This window comes from Monodelphis domestica, chromosome 7 (assembly GCF_027887165.1).
Source record: "Monodelphis domestica isolate mMonDom1 chromosome 7, mMonDom1.pri, whole genome shotgun sequence".
NCBI classification, from domain to species: Eukaryota; Metazoa; Chordata; class Mammalia; order Didelphimorphia; family Didelphidae; genus Monodelphis; species Monodelphis domestica.
In genome coordinates this window covers 44,116,987-44,140,116 of record NC_077233.1, presented here as the reverse complement: position 1 = coordinate 44,140,116, position 23,130 = coordinate 44,116,987, and the positions used below count along the sequence as shown (strand labels likewise).

General features: G+C 37.7%; 1 protein-coding gene and 1 long non-coding RNA gene across 20 annotated transcripts in view; one reads left to right on the top strand and one right to left on the bottom strand.

The window, feature by feature from the left end:
• LOC103097563 (uncharacterized) overlaps positions 1–18,621 on the bottom strand; it is an 80,928-nt gene extending 62,307 nt beyond the window's left edge. Inside the window, exons 1-4 of one of the 7 annotated variants that reach the window (XR_008913411.1) lie at positions 18,367–18,621; positions 17,964–18,220; positions 14,683–14,795; positions 3,625–3,813 (exon numbers count right to left, since the gene is read on the bottom strand). This is a non-coding gene — a long non-coding RNA (uncharacterized LOC103097563). Of the gene's footprint in view, positions 1–3,624; positions 3,814–14,682; positions 14,796–14,947; positions 15,210–17,963; positions 18,221–18,366 lie in introns of those variants that run through there. The other 6 variants (XR_008913406.1, XR_008913407.1, XR_008913405.1 and 3 more) reach the window with 6 other exon arrangements.
• The window catches only part of CRBN (cereblon), a 41,661-nt gene continuing 33,850 nt past the window's right edge, over positions 15,320–23,130 (top strand). For 2 of the 13 annotated variants that reach the window (XM_001374141.5, XM_007500122.3), the window contains exon 1: positions 19,050–19,187. In XM_001374141.5, coding sequence (XP_001374178.2) covers positions 19,127–19,187 — 61 coding nt within the window. In that variant the 5' untranslated portion in view covers positions 19,050–19,126. Of the gene's footprint in view, positions 15,342–18,967; positions 19,188–19,608; positions 20,100–23,130 lie in introns of those variants that run through there. The other 11 variants (XM_056804547.1, XM_007500127.3, XM_016424455.2 and 8 more) reach the window with 9 other exon arrangements.

The following is a 23,130-nucleotide window of genomic DNA, read 5'->3' as shown; positions in this document are numbered from 1 at the left end:
TATTTCATTCTGCATCAGTTCATGTACTTCTTTTTTGAAGTCATCCTATTCATCATTTCTTGAAGCACAGTAGTATTCTGTCACCATTATATACCACAATTTGCTCAGTCATTCCCCATTTAATGGATATCCCTTCAATTTCCAATTCTTCACCACCATGAAAAAAGCTTCCTATGAATATTTTTGTTTAAGTAGGTCTTTTTACCCTTTAAAAAAATCTCTTTGGTATACAGACCTAGTGTGGTATTATTGAATCAAAGGATATGTACAATTATAGAAGTCCCTTGGGCGTAATTCTAAATTGCCCTCCAGAATGGTTGGATCAGTTCAAAACTCCACCAACAATGTATTGGTGTTCCAATTTTGCCACATCCCCTTCAACATTTGTCATTTTATTTTACTATCATGTTAGCCAGTCTGATAGGCATGAGGTAGTACCTCAGAATTTTTTAAACTGCATGAATTATGAACATTTTTTCATATGATTGATAGCTTTGATTTCATCTGAAAAATTCTTGTTCATATTTTTTGGTCATTTTTCAATTGGATAATGGCTTGTATTATTATAAGTTTGATTTAGTTCTCTATATTTGAAAAATGAGATCTTTACCAGAGAAATTTATTATAATTTTTTCCAAGATTGTTATTTCCCTTCTAATCTTACATTGGTTTTATTCATACAAAAACTTAGTTTAATATAGTCAAAATTATTTATTTTATACCTTGTAATGTTCTCTATCTCATGTTTGGTCATAAATTCTTCCCTTGGAAGTGGACACAAGGTGGCTGCTTAGAAGCAGCAAAAGTCCAGACTTCTGTGAAAACCTTTCCACACCAATCAAAAATGCAGTATGTTGAGGGGACAGAAAACCAAATCTAACAAAAGGTCAGAGCTAGGGAACCCTCCTGCTGGATTCAACTTAAAAGCTACACAAAGAAGGCTGAATTCTCCAGTTTAAGGAAAAGAAAAGGAAGGTCCCAGGATCTCTCCCCCACCTACTGTGCTGAGACTGGGGTGGGGGGGGTTGCTGGGATCTTGGGGTGAGGGCTTCAGCCTGGAGGGAATGCCTTGCTACCACAGCTACTCAAGGCTCAGGGCTTTGACCACAGCTGGCAGAGAGGCAGCTGGAGAAGAGGGGTAGAGAGGAGGGTAAGCCTGGTCACAACCTTTAGCCAGCACTTCTCCATCAAGGGCCTCTGCCTCGGAAGGTTTTGGTTTCAAGGCACATCCAACTCTGCAGATCAGCTCAGCTCAATTTAATCCTATCTATCAATAGGGCAGATAAGAAGCCTTCAGAGAGCAGGGAAGCTCAATCTCTAACACCCCTCCCCCAACTACTGCAATGAGAGCACTGGTTAGAATCTGGCTGACTAGGATCCCAGGATGAAGGCTGCAACTGCAACAGAATACCTAGATACCATGGAGGGAAGCTCAGGGTTCTGACCAGGCAGTTTGGCAGGGAGGCAGCTGGTAGAAAGGAACAGAGAGGAGGATGAGGGTAACTACCTTTAGTCTCCACACCTTTGACTTCTGGTAGCTGGGAAAGATCTGGTCTCAGGGGTTGTTAATATTCCATCAGCCTAATCTAGTCAATCAACAGAGCAGAAAAGAAGCCCCTTTATGACAGAATAGCCCACCCACAGATGCAGAAAATAAACAGAGGAGCAAGATTACAGCCAATGAGGGGAAGAGGGAGGGGAAAAAATATGAGTAAACAACAGAAAAAGAAAAAGGAAATTACAATCAATAGCTTCCATCCAGGTAATAACCAAATAACAAATGGAAAAGAGGAGGACCAAGGAATGCCAAGCAAAAACTCAGGAAATCCAGTGAAACCTACACAAGTTTTGTAAGAACTCAAAACACAATTCATAAAACAATTAAGAGAGGCTGAAGACAATTGGAAAAAGAACTTAAACAGCAAAACAAGTCATCTGGAAACAGAGGCACATGAACTAAAACAAGAAAATAGTGTTTTGAAAGCCAGAATTGACCAGCTTGAAAACAAGGCAAAGAACGTGAATAATGATGTATAAAATAAAACAGATCAGGAGAAGGATGACCAAAAAGTCAGGGATGAAATTTAGTCTTTAGAAATTAGAATCCAACAACTAGAAGCAAAGGACTTCACAAGGCAGTAAGAGACTATAAACAAAATCAAAAGAATGAAAAAAATGAGGAAAATATGAAATCTTCAATTGATAAAACAATAGACTTGGAAAAAAGATGCAGAAGAGACAATTTAAGAATTATTGTACTAACAGAAAAATAATGACAAAAGAAAAAGCCTGGACATCATTCTATAGGAAATTATCCCATGTAATATTTATTGGGAAAGGAAAATGGGATTGGAAAACAGGGGGATAATGGGAGTTTTGTATGGGGTAATGAGGAGTTAAGAGGAGAGAGGGAATATTGCTTGGTGAGGCAAGGGAGGGAGATGCCTCCTGCTGAGAAGAAACAGCAGGGGTCTGATAAGGTTTTTTTATTGCCTTGATGACCGAACTGAAGTTCAGCTCCCTCTATGACCAGAAAAGATAGTCCACGTAGCTGACTGCAAATTCAAATAACATAAAGTTTAATAACTAGTTGGGATTGGAGTTTTTCTCAGCTTCAGACCTGAGGCCAGGCCCCAGAGGCTGGCGGAGAGTTTGTCCCACTCCTGTCTACTCTCGTTGTTCTAATTCAGAATCTTAGCAGTACACAGAAAGCAAACAAGAACAATTCTAACCTTTAGAAGCCTGTGTCTTTGGGCTGAACCAAGAAGAGCATGCCACTCCAGACTGGGCTGAACAAGCTCCTCTCTCCTCCACCACCAGGACGCATGTCCCCCATCTTCCCCCAGCAGGAAGGAAATACTAGTCACCAGCCCCAACTGCCACACCCAGCAGGAAGGAAGTGCTAGTCACAAGACCCAACTGCCCCTCCCAGTTGGGCCCTTCCCCCACAAACTGTCAGTCTTGTTTCCTTTCCACAATTGTCCCCTTTTTTTGTTGTGACCTTCCCAAGGTCACATATTTATATTATAGTTACCACTTTACTAAATCTACTCTAAGGAATTCTTAGCAGGAAAATTTGGGCAAGGGTAGTTTGGGGGTTTTACAATAAATTCAGTACAATAACTGTTGAACAAACTATTACAAGAAATTTGAATATTAGTGCTAATACTACTTACTCTACGTTAACTAAAACTAATACATTATGTATAGAAATTATTTACATATAATAAAACAATAAACATTGTTCCACATCATGATGTCAGTCAAATAGAAATATCTATTGATCTTTCTATTTGCCTAAGACCTAATGGAACTAACTATATATATATTTACATTTTGCATAAATACAATTTCAGACCCTTATTTATATAAACAAGGTCTCTCAATGTCAGTTTGTGATTTTGTGTTTTGTGTCTAATAGTGTTGTATTGAATTAATACTTATCAAGTTTCTTCAGATTTCCACTTCTCATGTTGACTGATGGGTCTCTTCTTTCTTCCATGTTATGTAGTGATGCATGCTATTTCCCTAAATGTGAAATTACTTTTGTTTTATTATTTCAACACACTCAGTCTTACATATAAGTCTCGTTTTCCATCTGTCCTCTAATATAAACAAATTTACCAGTTCAAAGTCTTAGCTGTCCATTTCAGCTTTTCCTCTTTGTTTCTTGTCTCTAGCATCTTTTCTTGATGCTTTTCCTCTGGGCTGATTTAAAATATTTTCCTCTGGGATGCTTTTCCTCTGGGATGCTTTTCCACTGGGTTGCTTTTCCTCTGGGTTGCTTTTCCTCTAGGCTGCTTTTCCTCTGGGCTGGAAAGTTGTATCAAACATTATGTGTCACTATTATTTCTTTGTGGTGTACTTTTTATGTTAATCAGTTTTTGTTTTCATTTCTCAGCCCTATCTGTTGTCTAATTATCTTCGATGTCTGTTACAGTGGTGTTGAACTTTTTCTGGTTTCACATGGGAACAGTGAAACCATGAGTCTTTCCCTGCTACTTTTATAGCTGTTGGGATAGTAAGCAATACTTCATGTGGTCCAGTCCATTTTATGTCTGTGGCCAATTTTCTATTGAAATTTTTTAAGTATACTATGTCTCCTGGTTTGATGTTGTGCAAATTGTAATCCAGGGGTACTGTTTGTTGTATCAAGCCCATTTCATGCAATTCTGCTATTCTTGTCTGTAAAGCTTGTATATATTTTGTTAATTGACAATCTCTACCTATCATGGCAACGTAAGCTGGTTTACTAGTCCTTCCTTGCCAAATTGAATGTCCATATAGTATCTCAAATGGAGAGATGTGCAAATCTCCACTGGGTTGTGTTCTAAGATGGAACAGAACTAATGGCAGAATGTTTGTCCATTTTTGGTGTGTTTCTGCACAAAATTTTCCTATCAATGTTTTAATGTCTTTATTTAATCTTTCCACTTTCCCTGAACTTTGGGGATGATATGGTGTGTGGTATGTTGCTTGTATTCCTAGATTTTTATAAATTTCATTTAATATTGACTGAGTAAAGTGACTTCTATGGTCTGAGTTTTTTGAGGGAATTTTGAGGGAATCCCAAATCTAGGTATGATTTCTTTTAATAGGATTTTGACCACAAATGCTGCATTGTTCTTTTTGGAAGGAAAAACTTCTGGCCATCTAGTCAGTCTGTCTATGATGACAAGGCAATACTTAAACCCTTTGTCTTTTGGCATATTGATAAAATCTATCTGTATGCATTCAAATGGAGAATATGCTAAGGGACAACCTCCTAAGCCTTTGGTCTTATAAACTCCCTGATTGAATTGCATACAAATTTTACATTTTTGACAAATTCTTATGCCATATGAGGATATTCCTGGTGCAGTCCAAAATAGTCTCACTGAATCGATCACAGCTTGGGTTCCACAGTGTCCTTGTGCATGTATTGCATTGCACATGTGATAAAATAAAATTTTAGGCAGGATGGGCTTGCCTAGTTGCGAAAACCATATTCCTCTTATTTGTTTTGCTCCTAAGTTCTTTATCCATAATTGAACTTCCTGCTCATTATAGGCATCAGTTAGATTGTCCTGTTCAACTATTGAGCATGCCACTCCAGACTGGGCTGAACAAGCTCCACTCTCCTCCACCACCAGGACGCACGTCCCCTGTCTTCCCCTGGCAGGAAGGAAATACTAGTCACCAGCCCCAACTGCCACACCCAGAAGGAAGGAAGAGCTAGTCACAAGACCCAACTGCCCCTCCCAGTTGGGCCCTTACCCCACAAACTGTCAGTCTTGTTTCCTTTCCACACCCAGAAAACTGCCCCAGCATTCTTGTACAAGAGAGAAAAGTGGAGATTGAAATATCCACAGATCACCTTCTGGATTTAATCCCCATTTGACAATGCCCAGGAATGTTATAGCCAAATTCAAGAACTATCAGGTCAAGAAAAAGATACTAGAAGCTGCTAAAAAGAAACCATTCAGATATCATGAAACCACATTTAGGATAACATAGGACCTGGCTGCATCCAGGCATAGAATATGATATTCCACAAAGCAAGGGAACTGTGTCTACAATCAAGAATCAACTACCCAGCAAAATTGATTATATTCTTGCAGGGGAAAATGTGGTCATTTAATAAAATAGAAGACTTCCAAACATTCCTAAAGAAAAGACCTGACTTAAACAGAAAATTTGATGCCTAAACACAGGACTCAAGAGAATCACCAAAAGGTAATTAAGAAAGGGGAAATAAAACAAATTTTTTTAAAAGATCCATTAAATTCAAATGTTTTACATTCCTATAAGAAAAGATATTAATAACTCTTAAAATTTTTTATTATCATCTGGGTATCTAGAAGAAATATATTTAGAAGGAATGTCAAAATGTCATTGTCAAATGTCAAATGTGTAAAGGATAATTTTAGCGTTATGACCTAAACTATATTAGTTATTGGTCACCATGGATATCCCAAATTTAAAAAATACCCAAGTCAGCTGGAAATTTATGGTGATTTAATTAATATAGTGGAAAGAAATTAAGAAGAAGGGAGAAGGAAAGAGTGCAAGGTTTCTCCCACCTGGCTTGTGCCAGGGGGAAGATTAGAGCCTTAGGAAGATAATGTTTTGGAGAGTAAAGGAGGAAGGAATCAGCCTGATCTCCAAAAGGGCTCAGCCAAGATGCCTGAACCTGAATTAGCTCAAGGGCAAACTCACCACCAAAACCTAGAAAAATAGCTGCCACCACACCAAGATGTCAGAACACTTAGCACACTGCCAGCCAGAGCCACCTCTCCAGGGAAAGAGACAGACAAGAGGAAGCCAAGCGAAAAAAAACCCTACACAATTCTACCTCCCTTTTCTGCATCTCCTCTGCACTAATAATAGCCTAAGTTTGACTTAGGACAGACCAGGGGTCTGTCAGCTGTTTCTGATTTGTCAATTTCTCTATCAAAGGTCATCCTCCTAAATGCTCAATCTTCAAACATGGTTACAGACATTCCCGATTTTGTATACAAAGTAGGGTGTAGTAATGCAAATTTCCCAAAACATCCTTCATGTTGTTAGAATAAGCATCTTCATTGGTACAAATCAGGAGATAGCTAAATCCAATCTTCACACATGTCAGTGTTAAAATATCAAATGTCAAAAAATATATTTAAAACTAGGAATAAAAAAAGATAATACTAAGAGAAATGGGAAAAGAGATAAAATGGGGGTAAATTTACATCTCATAAAGAAGCGCTTGGTGGAGAAGCTTGGGGAGGAGAGGAGGAGAAGACCAATATAATGGAAGGGTGAAAGAGACTGGATACAGGTAGTACTTAAATCTTACATGCATTGAAATTGACTCAGAGAGGGAAGAACAATGAGATCCATTGGGGCAGAGAATTGTATCATGCCATATAGAGAAGTAGAAGGGTAATAAATGGACAGGTGGGAATGGGAGCCATAACAAGAGAGGGAGAGGGTGGGGTAGTTTAAAAGGCACTATAGTAAGAGGAGAATAAATAAGAGGGGAGGTGCTGGCAAAGGGAGTAACATTAGGGAGGGAAAAGGGAGGAGAAACTGACTAAAAGAAAAAAGTTGGAGGGGAGTATAAGAAGGATAAGAGAAAAGGCAGAATCTAAGGAGGAAGTCAAAATGGAGGGGGAAACAGAAAATAACCATAACCGTGAATGTGAATGGAATGAACTCACCAATAAAAGGGAAACAGATAGCAGAATGGATTAAAAACCAGAATCCTACCATATATTGTCTATAAGAAACACACATGAGGCAGGCAGGTAGACATACACAGGATAAAGGTAAGAGGATGGAGGAGAATTTACTGTGCTGCAACTAAGACAAAGAAAGCAAGAGTAATAATTATGATCTCAGACAAAGCTAAAGCAAAAATATATCTCATTAAAGGAGATAAGGAAGGTAATTACATCTTGATGAAAGGCAGTATAAATAATGAGGAAATATTAATACTCAACATATATGCACCAAATGGTACAGCAGTCAGATTTCTAAAGTAGAAACTAAAGGAGCTTAAGGAGGACATAGATAGTAAAACCATACTAGTGGGGGACATTAATCTTCCTCTATCAGAATTAGATAAATCAAGCCAAAAATAAATAAATAAGAAAGAAGGGAAGTGAATGAGATGTTAGAAAAATTAGAGCTAATACATATCTGGAGAAAAAATAGGGATAAAAAGTAACATACCTTCTTTTCAGTAGCACATGGCACATATACAAAGATTGACCATGTACTAGGGCATAAAAACATTGTAAACAAATGTAGGAAAGCAGGAATGATAAATGCAGTTTTTTCAGACCATAATGCAACAAAAATCATAAGGGCTTGTGGAAAGGCAGATTTAAAATTAATTGGAAACTAAATAATCTAATTCTTCAAAACTGATGAGTCAAAGAACAAATCAAAGAAACAATTACTGATTTCATTGAAGAGAACAATAATGAGAAAACATCATCATAAATTCTTCCCTTCTCCATAGATCTCACAGATAAACTATTCTGTGTTCCCCTAATTTACCTATGGTATTATTGCGGGTAGCTTGAGGTGAACCCCCTGGGTTTGGGAAGGTTACCCTTTGCATGAATTCAAGACTACAAAACTTAGCTTAAAAATAAAAGGAAAAATTTATTAATTTAGAAAATAATGTTCAATCTGGTCAAGGGGACAGCATAGATGGAAAGCTGCCTCTTAGAAGACATCAATTCTGGGTTCTTTATACTCTTTACAACAGTTAATATGCGGCTTCCAGGTGGTATTGTTATAAGTAAGAGAGGGTTATAGCATGAGAGGATGGTCTGCAGAAGATGGAGGCATGAGACCAACAGGGGAAGAATTCTGGAATATTGAAAAAGAGGGTTGAGCTGAAAAACTCAGAAGCAGTTAGTCTCTCTGGGGTTTACTGATTACAAGCATCTAAGAAGCTTTGCTGCCAAGCTACCTGATAGATTACCTTTATCTGTCCATTGCTGTGAAGACCTGTGGTTTCTGAGAAGAAAATTCTTGAATTGAAGATAACCTGATTCAATATCCAGTCAAGTGCAACTGTTAGTGAGTGTGAGATCTGAGTCCATTTGGACTTGGGATCTTTCCCTGGGCCCTGCTAAGCTCACGACAAACCATTACCCTTTAATACTAACTAAGGGGGGGGTTTAGTGCTGAATTAGCTAGAATAGGGACTGGGAATTTTAGGTAATTGAGGTTAGGGTTAGAGTAGACCATCAACTCTATTAAGACTCTCTGCAAGGAGACATATAAGACGTTGGGACTTTAGTTAGAGGGAATTAGTATCAGGGTTATCCTATTTCCATTTCAAACTTTCTCTATTAATTAAAATACTTTCCCAGTTACTGAGTGATCTGTGTGTTGATCTGAGTTAACTGTTAGCTTTCAATCCACAGTGTAACATCTTGTTACTGGCCCAATTCAATCCATCTTATCTCATCCCCCCAAACCACCCTAATACAATACACACTGAGGCATGGGGAGGGGGGGGATGTTTGTCTGAAGACATAGGAGGTGACCCTTATACTTTAGGGGACAGATAGATGTCTTAGATACAACCCCATGGTATCAAGGTATAGCTTAGAGGTGTATCTCTAGGTCCATCTCAAACCTAAAGGACAATCCCAGGAGGATAATCTTCCCAGGGTTTTTATCAGTAATTACAGAGATGTAATGGAACAAAGGAATTTTCCTTACACTTTAGCCTAAAATACTTCTATAATTTGGGGGTACAATGTCTCATGCCCAGGATCACTATATCTAAATTATATATCCATTTTTATTTTATCTTGGGATAGAGTATGAGATATTGGTTTATACCTAGTTTTTGTCATACTGTTTTTCAGTTTTCCCAATGAGTTCTTATTCTCAAAGTTGAGATTATTAGGTTTATCAAATACTAGTTTTCGAAGGTAATTTTATTGTGTATCTAATCTATTCCATTGATGCACCATTCTATTTCTTAGTACCAGATTGTTTTGATGACATCTGGTACTGCAAGGCCACTGTCCTTCACACCTTTTTTTCACTGATTCCTTTCATATTCTTGATCTTTTTTTCTTCCAGATGAATTTTATTTTTTCTAATTTTATAAAGTAATTATTTGGCTGTTTGATTGGCATGGCACTGAATAAATTAAATAGGTAGAATTGTCATTTTTGCCTATCCATGAGCAATTAATGTTTTTTCCAGTTGTTTAGACCTGACTTTATTTGTGTGAAAAGAGTTTTGTAATTGTGTTCATATAATTCCTGTGTTTGTCTTCGCAAATAGATTCCCAAGCATTTTATATTGTCTAGAGTTATTTTAAATGGAATTTCTCTTTCTTTGTCTTGCTCCTGGACTTTGTTGGTAACATACAGAAATGCTGACAACTTATGAGTTGTCCTGCAACTTTGCGAAATTTAGTAATTATTTCATCTAGTTTTTAAGTTTATTCTCTAAGATTCTCCAAGTATACTATCATATCATCCACAAAGAGTGATAATTTGGTTTCCTCATTGCCTACTTTAACTCCGTTTTTTTCTTCTCTTAGTGCTAAAGCTAATAATTCTAGTACAATATTAAATAACAGTGATTAAATAAATGGACATTCTTACCTCACCCCTAATTATATTGGGAAGGCTTCAAATTTATTTCCATTGTAAATGATACTTGCCAATGGTTTTAGATAGATACTGATTGTCATTTTAAGGAAAGGTTCATTTGCTCCTATGTTTATTAGTGTTGTTAATAAGAATTGATGTATTTTGTAAAAGGCTTTTTCTGCATCTATTGAGATTATGTAATTTCTGTTAATTTTGCAAGTTATATTGCCAATTATGCTGATAGTTTCCCCAATATTAAATGAGCCTTGCATTCCTGGTATAAATCCCACCTGATCATAGTGAAAGATTCTTGTAGTATATTGCTTAGTCTCTGCTCATATTTTATTTGAGATTTTTGCAATGGTGTTCATTAAAGAAATTGATCTATAATTCTCTTTGTTTTTTCTCTTTCTGGCTTAGGTATCAGCACCATACTTGTGTCATAAAAAGAATTTAGTAAGACTCCTTCTGTTCCTATTTTCCAATATAGTTTATATAGTGTTGGGATTAATTCTTCTTTAAATGTTTGGTAGAATTCACTTGTGAATCCATTTGACCCAAGGGATTTTTTCTTATGGTGTTCTTTGATGGCTTATTCAATTTTTTTTCTGAGATCAGAATATTTCATTCTATTTCCTCTTTTGTTCATCTGGGCAACTTATGTTTTATGTAAATATTCATCCATTTACCTTATATTGTCAGATATAATTAGGCATATAATTAGGAAAACATCTCCTAATGATTGTTTTAATTTTCTCTTCATTGGTGGTGAATTCACCCTTTTGATTTTTGAAATTAGTAGTTTTGTTTTCTTCTTTCCTTTTTCAATATCAAAGTAACCAGTGCTCTTTTGTATTTGCTTGTTCATAAAACAAAATCCTAGTCATATTTATTAATTTAATAGTTTTCTTACTTTCAATTTTATTAATGTCTTCTTTGATTCAGAAGATTTCCAATTAAGAACTTAATTGGGAATTTTTAATCTGTTCTAGTTTTTTTTAGTTGCATGCACAATTCATTCATCTGCTTTTTCTCTATTTTACTCATATAAGAGTTCAGAGATATAAATTTTCCCCTATGTACCACTTTAGCATTATCCCATAAATTCGGTTATATTGTCTCTTCACTGTCATTCTCTTTAATGAAATTGATTGTTTCTATAATTTGTTCTTTGACCCACCCCTTTTTTTGCATTACATTATTTAGTTTCAAACTAATTTTTAATTTGTCTTTCCATGAGCCCTTATTAATTATAATTTTGTATTATGATTTGAAAACTATGCACTCATTATTTGTTTTTCCTTCTCTATCTCTTTTAATTAGATCTATTTTATAGCTTTGTCTGAGATCACAATTGCTACTTTTGCTTTTTTTACTTCAGCTGAAGCACAATAAATTCTGCCCTGTCCCCTTGGCTGTATTCTCTGTGTGTCATTCTTTCAGGTTCTTTGTATGACTGCTTTGCTCTCACTTTCCCCACCTTTGTTGCCATAATAATTTTATATGGTTAGGTATTTTTTGTTGTTGTTTTGTTTTGTTTTGTTGATTTTTTAAAAGTTTTTCTTTTATCTTAATGGCAGGCTCTTTTCACACGTAGAAGAGAGGTTGCTACCCTCAGCTCTAGTTTTGGGTTACTTCAAATTTCAGTTCGTCTAACATGGTATGATGACCTGTGGGCTAGAGCTCTGAAAGCCATCTCCCACTGCTGATTCCATTGCCCTAACATTGCTTATGGCTTGCAGAGCTCAGAGAACTATGAGCTATCTATACTGGGTCTCAAAGTCTAGCCTCAGGCTTAGTTGGGGACTTTTGGTCTCACTCTAGACTTGATCAGGTAAGATCAGGGTCTTGCCTAACTTTACCCTGAGCTTGAGTAAAGACTTGCTAGGTCTGGGTTTCTACAGACCAGCACCCTGGGAACTGTCTTGGACTGGGCTTTGGCCCTCACCCTGGGTTTTACACAGACCAGGTGTGTAACACAGACTGCCTCACTCTGGGACTCAAGTCCTCATCACATGCTTGAGCTGGGACTTCTGGACTAGCTTGAGACCGACACAGATCAAGTGTGCCTCATGTGTGCTGTAATTCTGAACCTTATTGCAGACTTAGGCTGGGGACTGGAACTTTAAGTTTTGTGCTTGGAGTTTCATTGCTGTTGGTTAAGGCAGGTTCTTAGTGTCTCCATGTTGGTTTGGGCCCAGGTTCAGATGCCAGAGCAGTAGATGTAGGATGCAGGGGGTGGTTTTGCTGCTGGCTACTCTCCCACTTCACTCCAGTGAAATAGATCTCTGCCTATCTTTCAAATTGTTTTCTATGGGAGTTTCTTCACTCTATCTCCTTGCTGTTTCTATTACTCCAGTATTTATTTTGAGACTTTTTTTTTAAGGTTTGTTGGAGAGAATTCTTAAGAGTGTTTCCAGATTTCCATACTTCTTCCATCATCTTGTCAAATGCATTTTTGATAGTCAAGAATCAATTGATGAAGAATTCCTGAAAGCCACTGATATTTTTGTGCATTGGGCAGTGTAGTGACAACCCCAGAGTATAGCTGAATAAAGCAGTTGTCTGTGGATTTGTGCAGGCTGCGAAAAGTTAATTGATTGTTGATTATTATTTTGATTCTACAAATAGGACCAGAGTGATCATGAAATGTAAGTAGCACTAAAAAGCAGATTATTTGAGAGTATAATCAAAGGTAAAGATGACAAAAGCAATGTCTACACCCCAAAATTAAAGTGGGGAACAGAAGGAAATGATCTAGAAATATCCAGCAAATATTCCATAGGAGATAATAATAAATTTTCAAAGTGCTCTGCATAGGTCATCTTATTTGATCCTTATAAAACCTTGTGAACTAAATGCTATTATTCCCATTTTATAGATGAGGAAACAAATACTGAGAGGGTAAGGATTACATAGATCATAATACTTGTTTTTTCTGACTAAATCTCAGCTCTCTCACCTTTCTAATGTTTAGATAAGTAAATAATGAAATGTATTGTTAGAAAAATGGCTTCCCATTACTTATTACCCACATATTTTAAATTATTAATATATTAGCAAGGATTTGTATAGAGCCTTATTAAAGTCTTATAAAACACTTTACAAATATTATCTAATTTTGTTGCTACAACTCTGAGAAATGGGTGCTATTATTATCTCTATTTTACAAATGAGGAAACTGAATCAAACAGAATAAGTGGCGTGCCCAGGGTAGGACAGGTAGTAAATGTCTTCAGCTAGATTTGAATGAAGATCTTCTCAACTCCAAGTCCAATGTTCTATTCACTCTTCCATGTAGCTGCCTTAGTATTAATACAAATAACTTCTACTAAATCCCTCACCCAGTACTTTATTATGATATAGAGATGACTCGGTATGTTCTTAAACCCACAAGGAGTCATTCAACAATTCTGCGTACCATTCATGAATTTTCTTGCCATCAGATGAAGACATAGATTCAGAGGGGTAATGACCTAATGAAAGTACATAAACTAGAAAGAAGATCTGTTCTGTTGTGTGGGATCTTTATAAAATCAATGAACCACTTTGCTTACAAAATTTTTCCCTCTCTTCCATAAGGACAATGGAGGGTGATCATATTCAGAGAAGGATTGGGAAGAATCAACATAAGAGTTTAGCTTAATTGTATAAACCTAACTTTGGAATGTATTTACAATGTGATTGTGGAAAGATAAATCTCTTTAAATCTAGATGACTTACTCTTTTTAATCAGTGATTACTATCAAGACTTTGGACTTCATATATAAAGATATGCATATAAATTTATCTTTGAAGTGAGAACAGAAAAATATGAACAGAATTCTACTAATTTCAGATTATATTGTATACCAAGTTTGCACAGGAATAACTAACTAGGAATCAAAAAAGCTTCTAGAGTTGTGAAGGCAATTGTGGGAGAAGTATGCATCTGTAAATAGTATCCCTTCTAGGCTCACTCTGTCCAATATAGATAACCTTTGAGAGTGAACTACTTTAAGATGGCTCCATCAAGAATCAAGAATTCTAGAACCATTCCTTGTTATACTAAGGCTTGTTCCCATTGGTTCATATTTTTATGGAAGCCATTTTTACATTGGACTTGTGCTTTGAAGTTTCAGAAGGGAGAGATGAGAGGGAGATTTATAATAGTATGTCTCAACTGAGAGACTGGTTAAAAGAAGTCTCGTGTATATGCATGACCTTAGCTCAGAAAAGTCCCCCCCCAAAAAAACAATTATTGGTATGTTCATGGTTTAAAAGGGAGAAAGTCCCACTAAGAAGTCTTGATTTGCAAAGAGAATGATTAAAAGTTATCTTATATGGATCTGTACAATTTAGTTGGTTGCTGATCTACAAAATAGCCTCAGAAATTGATTTAGGTCCTATAAAGATCATTTATTACAACTACCTATCGTCCTTAGAGGAGTTTAGTTGGATTTCCTAGAGAGTGGAGAGAAGGAAGATTCAGCCAAGAAGTTCAGTGAAGAGCCTATCTATCAACCACTAAAAACTGTTTAAAGACAGGCAATTGCTCTTCTAGGGAAAATCCATAGTCATATTAGATGGAATTGAGTATACATACCCATCAAGTAGGTTGTAGAACACAGTCGAGAGAGCTGAACCCAGATGCATCCACTTTTCTCCCTTATTTTCTTCCTATAGTAGTCCTTACAGAACCATAGTCATCTACAGGTCCTAGAGAGAAGGACAGGCGTGGGTTATACATATGCTCAATACTGAAACTATTGGCCAGTAATGGATCCTTTGGACTTAGAGACAGTAAGATCTGGGTTCTCATGCTGCCTCTCATACCTTACAAGCTGTGTGACTATTGACAAATCATTTACCATTTCTAAGCCTTGGTTTCCTCATCTATAAAATGAAGGGCTTGAATGTGAGGATCTTTCAGGTGCCTTCCCTATCTCAATGTATGAATCCATGACCTAGGAACCTGAATTTGATGACAGTCATCCTAGGCCATCTACAAGCTTAAGATGTCACAGTAGAAGTGCCAGTACTAGTCAAGTCATAACCATGGTAACACGATGCTTCAGAAGCAATCAGAAAAGCAGTTACTCTTTGGTGGATGCACATGCTTTGTTTGAAAAGGCAGCATAATTTGTTATGTTATATAGTATTTATTATTTTAAATATTACCTATTTGTTTTCTATGCAAGATGTTTTTTCTTATTTCTATGCTTGCAATTGCAATGCAATTCTTATTTGGACGCTGCATGACAGGTAGGTGTATATATATTGAACAATATTGTGTATTAGAATAATTAATTATATGGTAGCATCCCTAGTCAAGGAGAGGCTTTATAACCACAGTTCCTTAGCAAATGGGAGTATAGAACCCAAGAAAAATGGTTTTAAAGAGCTAAAGTCTAAAAAAATGGAAGGTGAAAGCAGCTCACCAATCAGAGATGAGTAGAGAGCTACCGTGAGGATACCATTAGAGGATAACAGCTACTTGACAGAATTAGATCTGGGAATTGTCATAACTATGCCCTATGCCCAGGCATTCTGTCTTCTCCATGTGTGCCCTAATCACAGAGATTCAAACCATTTGTTCCTGCCACATATCCTCCAATGGAATGTTTTTGTGATATAGGTACCTTCCATTAATCTGCTAGAAAGAGATCCAGAGAATAACCTGAGAGTATTCTTTGTGTTTTCTTGACATTGTATGAGTAATGGAGCACAAAGACTGCCTGTCAGTTTTCTCTTGCTCTCCTCTGTAAATAACATATATACATATATATATATATATACATATATATAAACTTATGTATGTGTGGGCTATCTATATATAGGTCACATATTTTAAATGAATAGATTATATATATATATATACTCAAATATGTGGGATGTATAAGTATATTAATAACATATATGTGAGTAGCTATGATAAATAAGCTATGTGAACAGCATACAAATATACACACATGCACATATTTTCTGATCAGAGATGACTTTGATTTTTTAAACATTTTATATAGCTTCTCCTTGATTGACCTTAGTAAATACCCTTAAACTCATATCTTAAAGTCATAGAATGTCAAAACTGATAGTAATTTTGAAAGTCATCTAGCTCAACTTCTATCACTTCCCAGATGAGGAAACTGAAATGAAATAACTTCAGATCCAGATTCTCTAACTCTACATTCATCTTTCTTTCCAATGTACTACTCTGAATTGTCTATTTTTTATTTTCCTAAGATTGTAACTCTCAATTTTTCTTCCCTTGGATCCACTTCATTTCTCTATGCCCAGTTCTAATCCTTAAAAATAGAGTATAAGCTCCTGAAATCAAAGGATAGTTTCATTTTTATCCTGGTATCTCCAGAACCTAAAAGAGGGGGCTAGCCTTGGTAGGTGCTAGATCAAAACTTGCTGAATTGAATAATAAAATAAGATACAATTTTTGTTTTCCAATTTTAATAGGCCAAAGAAGAGATTTACATACTATTAGAGCTAGAAAGTACAAGAGATGATTTTTTTATTTTAAAAGATTATATTGATATACTTTATTTTCACATCATCTAATTTTTTCCCTATAAACTTTCCCTTTACTCCTTTCCTCCCATCAAGAAGTAAATGATTAAAAAAAATCAAATGAGAAAAATCTCAACAAAACTGCTTGATATATTTTTTTAAAATATAATATTTTATGCAACATCCCTCACCATGAATCCAAATGTCTTCAAAAGAGTGAAGTATTTTTCTTTTCTTTCTTATTTAGAGGACTAAACATTTTTTTTTTACAATTTCACAACATTCAGTTTCAGTTATTTTGTGGTTGCCATTTAATATACATTGTTGAAATCATGTATATTCTCTTATTGAGAATGTTATCATTATTCTCTTTATTTTACTTTGTATCAATTCATACACCTTTTCATTCTTTTATACATTCTATTCATATTCCATTACATTCATATAGAACAATTCTTTAATAGCTGGACACCTGCTTTACTTCCCTTTCTTTGCTACAAGGAAAGTGATACTGTAGGTATTTTTTAAAATGTTTTTGAAGCCTTTCTTTTTGCCAGTGATCTCTTTGAGCTTTTTGCTCTTTACTGGAATCTGAGTCAAAGGGTATGGGGCATTTTAGCCACTTGACTTACATGATTCAAATTACTTGCAGAATGGTCATACCAAAGCTCAGTCCACAATGCATTAATCCTTATCTTTCCAACACTGACTATCCCCCTCAGTCATCTTTGCTGTATGTGAGGTGAAAACTTAGAGTTCTTTTGAATGGTATTTTTCTTATTATGAGTGACCTGGAACTAGAATTGTCTATTCATATAGATCTACCATTATCTGTAGGGGAATGGTTTTTGTCTTGTGTATATATGTACTTCTTGCCATATATTAGTGGGTTATGTATGTCTGTGTATATACTCAGTCCTGAAGAGGACAGAGTACCAGGCTTGGTGTCAGTAAGACTCATCTTCCTAAGTTCAAATCAGACTTCCTAAGTTCAAATTAGCTGTATGACCCTGGGCAAATCACTTAACTCTATTTGCCTCCTTTTTGCCTTAAAATGAGCTGGAGAAGGAAATGGGAAACTAGTCCTCTGTCTCTGCCAAAAAATACCTCAACTGGGGTCATGAAAAGTCAGACACAATTGAAAAATATCTGAATGTACACACACACACAGTGTCACTGTGATTTTTGAACTATTCTGTGTCTATGTATATATATGCACACATAATATATGTATGGCTACACATATACATGTATGTATGTATGTGTGTGTGTTTTCTTCATTTATGTGAATTTCAACTTCCATGCATGGAACAAGCAGTGACATTAAATGGAGAAATGCTGACTAGGGTGGGCGCATTCACTTACCTTGGCAGTATATTTTCCAGGGATGTGTACGTAGATGGTGAGATTGATGCATGCATTATGAACTAGAGATACTGTGTTTGGGAGGCTCCAAAGGAGCCAAAGAGTGGGAGAGAAGTATTAATCTGCCCTCCAAACTGAAGGTCTACACAGCCATTGTGCTGACTTCATGGGTGTATGCCTGTGAAACCTGGACAGTCTGCCAGCTCTACCAGGAAACTGAACTGCTTCCATTGTCTTGAGAAGATTCTGCAGATCACCTGGCAAGAAAAAGTACCAGACACAGGACACCTCCAGCTGAACTGCCAAGCATTCAGACTCTCCTGCAGAGGGGACAACTTTAATGGACCTACTGTGTTGTTCAAATGCCCAAAGTATGTTTGTCTAAAAGATATAGAACACTCACAAGACAAGCCCGCAAATGGAGGTCAGAAGTGTTACAAGGTGTTTCTCAAGGTTTCTTGGAAGAAATTTGGACGGAATTGTGAGCCATGGAAGACACTGGCATGGGGATCTAGCATGGCACGCCTGCATCAAAGCACTGTGATCTGTGAGCAAAGCGGAATTGCAAGAGCTCTAAAGGAATGTGAGATCTGAAATTTTAGCAACATCATATGGGCTCTAGGTGCGGATGTATGGCAGAGCCTTCCGAACTTGAATTGGTCTGATCATCCTCAAACTGTAAGTGGACCCCACGCAGAGATGCCTTTTTGGTCCTCTACCAGATCCTTTTTTAGCTCTAATTTTGTGTGATTTTCATCCTTGACCTATTAGTCAGAGAATACAATATTTTGACAATTATTTTACAACTGAATTCAATTCAACATTGTGTGCACGTGTATATATGTGCGTGCATACACACACACCCAGAGTGTCTACCAGATCCCCTTCCTCCATACCGCACCATGCGCTCTGACAGCCCTAATAGCTGCACCAGAGCTCCAGGAGTGATGACTGCAGTCCATGGAGACAGGACTCAGCAGGCTCCCTCCTCCCCCTCCCCTGTCGTCTAGGCCCGCCCGCCCGCGGTCGCGCCGCTGGGCCGGCAGAGGGCGCTGTGGCTTTTCGCGCTCGGAGCCCGACAGGGCCGGGACCTGACGGCCGCCGTCTCTTTTTCCTCGTCCGCCCAAATGGTTTTTCCCAGTCTCCCCCGCGGGTAAACAGACATGGCTGACGAAGGTGGCGGAGGAGAACCAAACATGGGGAACCACCTGCAGCTCATGCCCGGTAACCGCCTAGCCGCTGATGCCTCCGGGGGAGGAGTGGGGCTGGGTGGGGAGGCGGTCCGGGGCCTTGGGGCACCCTCTCGGGGCGGAGAACAGAACCTACTTGGGCCCGGCCCACCCCAAGTGGAGGCCGGCAGCCCGCAGCCCGCGGAGCCGCCCTGGCGGCGGGCCGGGGCGGGGGGGAAGATTGGGGGGAGGGCTGGGGACCTTGGGGTAGGGAGCTTTGGGGAGGATGGGGCTGGGGATAGAAGTGTGAGGGAAGTGGAGGTCCCCGCCTCCGCCTCCTCTATGAAACCTCCCCGGCCTCCACCAGGCCCCGCCCAGGGAGCACTCGGGGGTCTTCGCCCCCGGCCACCCCTACACAGCCAGCAGAATAGAAGCTCCTCGAGGGCAGGGCCTTTGCGTATCATTGGGTCTGGCCCAGGCCTGGCACGTAGGAGATGCTCAATAAAGGCCCGCCAGCGTGCTAAGGCCACCCCCTGCCCCCATCCCCGTGGTCGCAGTCTCCACCCGAGACAAGCTGTGTTGTGGAAGCTTTCCCCACCTCCCGAAGCGGACGAACGGATGGAGCCGGGCGGGCGAATGTATTTCCGGGCCCTGGCTGTGGCCTCCTTGACTGCACCTCACTGACAGCAGCAAGTCTGCGATGATCACCCTTTGACAGACGTGCTCGCTGAGGCCAGGAGAGGGGAAGGGACTTGCCTGGGCTCATCAGCTTGGTGTGTCTCGCCTAAAGTTCCGTCTATTGACCTTCACAGCAGCCCTGTGACAGAAAGTGGACCTCATTTTAGCTTTCCCAGGACCCCTGAATCCTGTTTCAGGTCTTTTCCTACTACACCACGTGGGCTAATTCACAGAAAAATGGGGATAAAATAATTTTGTAAATTAATTCCAAACCCAGACAGAAAAGATGGTAATTATTTTTATTTTGTAGGACTGTAGTTAGTAACACATGTTAATTAATCACTATTCATTCATATGTTATGTATTGTGACAAGCCTTAGGGAGGATCTCTGTATTTATGGAACTTGGTCCAGTTGGGGAGAATTTGGGGGTGGGGGTGGGATATTAACAATATAGTGTAGTAAATAAGTAAGTGCCTTGTGAGTGGATGAATGCATTTGAAGTCTATTATGGTGTAAGATGCAGGAGTTTCTGAAAAATTTCCTGAGGGTAGTTGAGTTTGAGCTGCACTTTGACTTTCTTTGTATATTTTGCATGTACCTGTTTACATGTTGTTTCCCACATTAGAGTTCTTTGAGGGAGGGACTGTTTTTACTTTTTCATTGTATCTCCTGAATCTAGTACAATGACACATAGCAACCAAAAAGTTTTAATCACTCAGTAAACATTTTTCGAGTGCTTATTTTGTGCCAAGATATAAAAATAAGTAAAGGCTTGATTGGTTGAAGGATGGGCATAATTAAAAGTTGAAAGAAAAATTACTGTTAAAGGTAGATCAAGGATGCAGAAAAGGGAAAGAATAATGTTTAGGGATAGATGAGTAGACCTGTCTACTTATAGTGGAGTGTACTTATAGGGAATAAGTGACAAATGTGTGAAAAGCTAGAAATTTTGACTTTGGGGGGGGAGCATTGATTGTTTTTGAACAAGGGAGTGACATGGTCACAGGGCTGTTTTGCTTTAATCTGGAGGCAGAATCAGGCATAAAATGAAGAGGACAGAGAATAAATAGATGGAGGGAGACCAGTTCCAAAGTACCTTTTCTTGAAAAAAAGTAAACACCAGGCAGTTGTTAGGATTAAGTCAAACTTGGTGATTTGTCTTGTGTCCATTTAAATACTATTTGGTCTAAAAGTTAAAAAGTGAAACATTTCAATTGAAAGAAACAGTCTTTCCTCACCCTTCAGAATGAATACAAGTTAATTTTTTTAATTACTAAATTCAGTTTTTTGTTTTGTTTTTCAATGTAGCAGGTGAAAAAAGTACAGATGGTTTATACTTAACACTACATTAAAGTGAGCCATTGATCTTTATAGTTTTCCAGGTTAACCAGTTGCACACACTGAACAAATGGTGTGTTTTTTGTCAAGAGAACAGAGTATGTATGTGTGTTGCCAATCTAATAATAAAGATTTCCAAATAGGAGTATAAGTTTTAGTTTTTCAAATGCATGTATTATTCATAAACCCATGCAATAAAAACTTTTCTATGGTTTTCCTATTGAGCTCTAAGGAAATGGTTTAACATTTAAGGAATGGGGAAATCTATCCTGACCAACTGGAACAGTAACAGATAATACAGCTAAGTTAGGAGCAAGTGGGCTTTAGCCAAATGTTTTTCAAGGAGAACCATTATACAAGAAAATGAGGCAAAGATAATTAATAGGAGTCAGATTATTTAAATGTAATATTTTTGAAAGTTTTAAAATTTCACTTAAAGCTGTAGAATGATAAAATTTAGTATAATGGACACTTATTCTTTCAACATGCAGATTGAAAATTAATGTTTCCAGATTTGTATAAAGAATGAATAAAATTATAAATGAGAAAAATTTGTCACATTTCAGTTCTTAGATATTGTAACTCATGGGAGGAACCATTCAGCTAATTGAACATTTCCATATTCCTAGTGTGAAAATCAATAAGTGATTTCAGCATAATAACAATAATTTTGTAGCAGATTTCTTAGATTTTATAGTTACTTGTTATTCTTAGATGTTAATAAATCCAAAACCTTTATTTACTAAATACACATTTGCACACCGGATCATATTTGTATTCACACTATCTGTATATTGAAATATTTCAAATTTGATCAAATTTAAAATAGCATATATATACATTTATTATCTTCTATTTATTCATTATCTTTCTATTTATTAATTCTAACATAGGAGTGATTGGACCTATGATTTCATTGGTATAGTGAGCTCTATGTTGAGAAAAACTTTCTCTTCCAATGAAGGTGACCGCTTCTCTGAAAAATTGTAGTTTTAGGAGGTTACTTTGAATACCAAGAGTTTGTCCAGGGATCCCACAGTCAGCATGTGTCAGACGTGAGACTTGAACTCAGGTCTAACTGGCATCAGGAGGGCCCTCTAACCACTCTATCTACTAGATTAAATACATCTCTACTGTGTACATTGTGAGTTTATAGATTGCTTGCTATATGCAGTACTTTGAGATAGGTGCTGACAGAGGAGAATGAGGGCTAAACTAAGTATAGGAAATGTTGAAGAGGGCAAGTTCCAAATAGCTGAGGTGAAGTCAAGATGAGGGAGGATGTGTTTGAGCTTAAAAGAAGGAAGGGATTTCTGTCAGTGGAGAAAGGAGGCCATGTGAGTGACTTGGAAGCAGGAAAACTAGGGCAGGACTGGGAATAGCCAGTAGTCTGGTTTTAGCTGAGGCTTAGGGTGTGTAAAGAGGTAGAGCATATCTTTAGCCTGGAGTTAGATGATGGAGGACTTTAAATGATGGCCTAAGGAACTTTGTATTTCCTTGACAGACCTGCCCCCTTGGGAAGGTTACTACCCCAATTTGTAAAATGGATTAGAGAGGAAAGGGGAATCATTTTGGGAGGCAGCTGGTGGGATAGTGGAACCAAGTTCATGTCCCGCCCTAGACACTTTCTGGATGTGTGACCCTAGGTCTGCCTGCCTCACTTTCCTCATCTATAAAATGAGGATTATAAGACATTTAATCTGTTAATTCAGTGCATTTTCTCTGACTGTCCCAGATGCCTAAAATTCTTTCCCTTCTCAACTCTGCCTCCTGGCTTCCTTTAGGGCTTGAATGAATTCTTATCTTTTCCTGGAAGCCTTTCCCAATCCCACTTAATTCTAGTGCCACTCCTCTGTTAATTATTTACTATTTATCCTGTATATAACCTGCTTTATTCATATTTGTTTGCATGTTGTCACTCCCTTTAGATTGTAAGCTCCTTCAGGATAGGGCCTTTTCCTCTTATTGTATCCCCTGTAC